Source organism: Nelumbo nucifera, chromosome 1, assembly GCF_055504915.1.
Source record: "Nelumbo nucifera cultivar China Antique chromosome 1, China Antique-T2T, whole genome shotgun sequence".
NCBI lineage: Eukaryota > Viridiplantae > Streptophyta > Magnoliopsida > Proteales > Nelumbonaceae > Nelumbo > Nelumbo nucifera.
Genome location: NC_142649.1, coordinates 143,692,813 through 143,698,029, shown reverse-complemented (window position 1 = coordinate 143,698,029; position 5,217 = coordinate 143,692,813). Strand labels below are relative to the sequence as shown.

Below are 5,217 nucleotides of genomic sequence, written 5' to 3'. Positions count from 1 at the left end.
TAAAAACAAAACAAAGATAAAATCAATTAATTATCTACTAATTAATGGCTGGGCTGGCTATTCTGTAAAAAAAAAATATTGTTCTTTTTATTCTTATCTACAATAAGACAAGAAAAGCCGTTGGTCCCTCCCGACCAAAATCTAATGCTCTTGGGCTATGAAACTATGAATGCTCATTTTATCAACAACCAACTCTAACCAATCGATCCCATCCCGCTGCGCTGTCCTTCCATCTTCTCCACAACATGACTTTGAGCTCTATCTCTATTGGCCTCACCTCCCTTACTGCTTTGCCTGCATTATATGTAACCAATTAACCATCATTAGTTTAGTTCCGAGCAACCCCGTTGCCACTCAATAATCAATTCATTCATGCAACTACTATACATACAATATTTATAACAACTGCATTACAATTAAAGCAGTATGCTCGCATGCTTCAGAAAAGGGGAAAAGAAGCATTAAGCTTGTCGTCGTCCACTCTTCAGAGTACCAACAAATAGTCCATTCGAAAATATAAAAAAGTCCCATGTTTCCATGGTGGCACAACTAGTCCAGTATAAAGACTACCCGGGGAAAAGCTCGAATCTTCCCTTCATGTGGAAAGAAAAAATGGGACTGCCTAAGGCAGTACCAAAGACTGACGCAACTCACCTACAAAACCTTCTCCCTTGTAATTATACCACCAGAAACCTCTGGGTGGAGGATATTGCAACTGAGAAACCCAGGATATCTAGTGCTAACCACCAAACCGTGGTTGATGTTTCTGCACCCCATCCCCCTATCTTCCAAACATAAAAGCAAGCTTTGGTACACTCAACATTCAGCAAACCAAATGTTACTTGACTCGGTAAAAGATTTGACTCAGTAAAATATTTTAGAAAACCATATGGTAACATGAAACATGATAGTGTATTTTCCCCATTGATCAAATCGCTGATGAATTTTGGGGCTTTAGTTATTTCCGTGACCCTAGTATTGTGGTTTAACAAAGACAGAATTCCACTTTCAGCCTCTTCTGTAGGGAGATTTTTACATGGAATCAAGTGATATCATGTATATACAAACAAATAGCATTTTGTCCGTTTATCTGGTTAAGCATTCTAGTCCAGAAAAAAAAAAGAGTCACGGGCATTTAGTCCTATAAAAAATTCATGAAAAAAAATCAGGCAGTCATATTCAAATCATTATGGAAGTGAAAATTTACCTGGGAGTAAAGGAAGGTTCCAAGGATTGCGATAGCAGCTCCCATAGCATTGATGGGCTGGACGGGTGTGTGGAAAATGATGATAGAAGAGACAATGACAGAAATCCTCTTCATGGTATTCCCAATGCTAAATGTCAAGGGGGAGATTTCATCCAACGACATGTATGAGACCTGATTGTATAGGTGGTAGAACACACTTTGAGCCGCCACCCACCTGATGCGTACAAGAGAGATAAACACAACCACAGAAACAATTTCTTTAGTGAGATATTAAACAAAAGAAGAAGAATATCACAATCTGAGAAGAACACATTAGGCTAGGAAACAAACCCTCCAAAACAAGGAAAGACACATGCTTCATTGTTAGAACATCAAATCAAAGTTGCCACTTCAATAATTCACATTCAGCCAAGAGAGAGAGAGAGAGAGAGAGAGAATAGATAGATATTATTCAAGCTACACATTGTTGCATGTAAAAACACAGTGCAATAACAATTAAATAAATGAAGTAGAGTCAGTAGTTGGAAAGTGACACCTGTAATTACTCTCAGATATTTGAAACAATACCAACATAATACTAATACTAATACTAATAATAATAATCAAACAAGTACTCTGTAATTACTCTCCTTGACTTGTACTCAATACAAAGCAGACATGCAGAAAGCAACAAATGGTCCATTGGCCAAACTTCAATATGTTTTACAGGAAATCACATATTTCAACTGCAAGCTACATGTTAAATATCCTAGCAAAACTCAATTATGTTTAATTTCTAAACATCCAAGTAAAAAACATGTTGTTCCAGTAATGCTTTAGTTTGTAACTGTAAAAAGAATGAAGCCAATCATATATTGGATCTTTTCTACTTTCCACTCTGGTGTTAACTGTAACTAACATAATTTAGATAGATTTTTTCGCATCATTTTGTACTGTTTCTTGTTTAAATATTTTTTGTTTGCTAAATAGAGAAGAAGAATTTTAACCAAGCAACCAACTTATTACCATACCAAAATAAACAACCATGGAGAAAGTAGGAAGTACAGCAGAAGCAAGCAGAACAAGGCTGTCAGTCATTGTGGTTACCATATGAAATGGGGTCCAATTTGAGAGATTGCTTTTTCCCATCCAGCTGCCCACATCTGGGGTCCCTCTACAGCAATGGCAAAAGGAGTGAGGATCAAAAGGGACAACATAGAGAGACAAGCGTAGTAGTTCATGCCACCGACGGATTTTCCCTTCATCCCTCTCTTTGAGAATATGTTTCGGAACACGAATGCCAGATTCGATATCATAGCGCCCATAAAGCCTAACACAAACCAACAACCACGACTTCAGCTTTCAAAAATCAAAACAATACCCCAAGAACAAATAAAAAATAATTTTATCATTTGCGTCAAAAATACTGCACCCATCCACCAACCCACCCCAACTAAACTTTTTGACCAATGGCAAAAGAGAGATTAAAAATGCAAAAAAAAAAAAGAAGAAATGAGTACATAAAGAAAATATGGTTCCTAATAAGGGCATTACAATTTACTAGAGTTGCACAAGGGAAAATTATCACAGTAAAAATCAACAAAATTTTGGTTGAAGGGCATTAAAAATGAAGAACTTAATAACTTGGGAGCCAAACAACTTTAAAGTCAAAAGAAGAGAGCTCCTATTACCAGTCATATTGAAGTTGAGTTCAGTGACAGCAGCAAGTGCACAACCTCCGATAATCGGCAGAAGAGACAGATAAACCGCTGCCGGAAACGTCTCACCCAAGAGAAACCTTGAAACCAAGACACTGAAAGCAGGTTCACCGCTCTTGATGATGTGGGTGAACGAAACAGCAACCTTAGACATACTGACCGTGGCTGCCACATGGCCGATGGTATGTGCGACCGCGACCTACAGAATAAAGTCAGAGAGAAAACTTTAGCACAAAACTCCCTAAAGAATTCATGTACAAGCGAAAAGAATCAAAGCTAAAACCCTAAACACAGCAAAAATCCATTATTCGCCTTACCGGGAAGAGGGTTTTCCAGAAGTCCAGATCGGTTTTCGGTGCTTCCGCGATTCTTGTAGCCCATGAAATCAACATCATTAGTGACCCAGTTGCGAGAGACAGGGTGGATGTGAGCCAGGGGTACGGAAAAGCGTTTAGGACTTTCTTGTTGTAGATGTTGAAAACAACATTCAAAGCCCACCAAATTGCAAAGTAGATGCCGATTTTCAGTTTCTGCGCTGCTGCCGAGCGAGCCTTCTGGTCGGGGAGCTCAATGTTGGCGTCTATCGGCTGCGATCGATCGGCCTCATATGCTTTGCACTCAATAATGGGCTTGCGAGGTTTTGCACCTTCAAAGGATCCAAAACCTTGAAGGGAGGAAATATACAGAGGTTTCCTGGTCCATAGACCAGAATCAGGCTTTTTGGCAGACAACATGGAGGGAAACAACGATATCCGGGATTGTGGAACAGACGACTTTGGCCGCAACCTTGAGACATCTGAGACAGTGAGAGTAGTTCCCGATGGCCTTACAGAGCACATCATCTTGATACCGCAAAATGGACAGAGGGATAAGAGAAAACAGATATGATTTTGAGCTTATAGAAGACCCAAACACAACGGTGAAACTCGCAGTCCTAAAGAAGAGCTACCCACAAAAATCAATAACAGGAGATCTCGGCTGACGGATTGAGAACTTTGATTGAACCTGAAAAGAACTAACCTTTTATGTTAAAAAGCTTTCAGTGGAAAGGTGATCCGACGTTTTTATTAAGGAAAGCTGATGATATTTCAGCAAGTGCAACTACGAAATTGCCTAAATCGATTTTCTTTCTCTATTTGTCAACAGAGTAAACCAAATTGCCAATGATACCTCAAGAAGAAGAAGCAGAGAGCAGAGGAATCCTCAATGTTTTTTGTCGACGAATGCTCTGGAACAATCTCCGAAACCAGGAAGCTTCTTCGCTTTCCTCCCGGTGAGAAAATTTTTCCTTGATCGTCTCGATCGCTAGGTGGAGAAAACGATATGGAAGAACACTTCCAAAAGCGAATTTTCCGAAGACAAAGAACGATAAGGTGAGAGGTCTTAAGAAGCCAGAGAAAAGGAACTATTAAACGAAGAAGGAATCAGGGATCTTCTCCTTCTCGGAGAGGAAAAGAGAAGAGGGAGACGGTCAGCACAGAAATACGGAAATAGAAAGAGGAAAGTCCGATTTTATAAGCAAAATTGAGCGCTGAGCGGACTCTCCTCTAATTCCAATTAAGCCCCTACATTTGTTTAGAATTACTAAAAGATCCATACGGGTCATATGATCATGACACGTAGTCTACGGGTCATACGGGTCATTAGGTCATAGAAGACCTCTAAAATTTTACCCTTTGATCTGTGATTGTATGCATGTATGATTTATTGAAGAATTGACCGAGACAACAGCCAGGAATCACGTTCTGGAATCTGGGTGTGGCAGCGTACGATGGGCTCCCGTGAGGACTGTGGGCCATTGAAGTAGCCCATATACCACACTCGATGATAATGGGGAATTTGGATCTGCTGACCACGATTACGGTGCTGATCACATTCATTCAGCCGCACATTGGGAACATCTATTAAACTTTATATCGCCGATATTTTTGATGTACGGCTGTATGAACGTGGACTGATGATGATATTGTGCATTGGATTTAGATGGAGATGTTTTTGTGTGGACAGCCGCCCCTGATTATCAGGTGATTAGCATCTCCTAATCAGGCCAAAATGGTATAGGAGAAGATATTTCGGACGCGGGTCCTACGTCTCAAAAGCATATGCCACTTTAAAAGTCATGATCAGACGGACTTCTTGTCGTGGGCCCCGCAAAGATCAAGTACATACTAAAATCAGATTTTTGATTGGAGGAGGGAATCCTTTCACGTGAGGACGTGTCTCTTCCGTCGTTAAATTGGAATCTACATGGAACGACTGCCCCAGCTTGGCAGTTTGGCTGGCAACAAAAATCATGTCCTTACTTACCCTAAA

At 40.1% G+C, this 5,217-nt stretch overlaps 1 protein-coding gene across 2 annotated transcripts; it reads right to left on the bottom strand.

Annotated features, from left to right (window-relative positions):
• LOC104610876 (glucose-6-phosphate/phosphate translocator 2, chloroplastic-like) lies at nucleotides 1–4,579 on the bottom strand. Of its 2 annotated transcripts, none has more exons than XM_010277700.3 (6): nucleotides 4,075–4,579; nucleotides 3,222–3,909; nucleotides 2,878–3,103; nucleotides 2,294–2,516; nucleotides 1,208–1,421; nucleotides 1–294 (listed from the first exon to the last, which is right to left on the bottom strand). In XM_010277700.3, the coding sequence occupies exons 2-6, from the start codon at nucleotides 3,744–3,746 to the stop codon at nucleotides 283–285; spliced, it is 1,200 nt and encodes a 399-aa protein (XP_010276002.1). In that variant the 5' UTR covers nucleotides 3,747–3,909; nucleotides 4,075–4,579; the 3' UTR covers nucleotides 1–282. The 2 variants fall into 2 exon arrangements, with proteins under 2 accessions (XP_010276002.1, XP_010276003.1); XM_010277701.3 differs by having other exon boundaries at nucleotides 3,222–3,919; nucleotides 4,075–4,390.
• Between the last annotated feature and the right edge of the window lie 638 nt (nucleotides 4,580–5,217).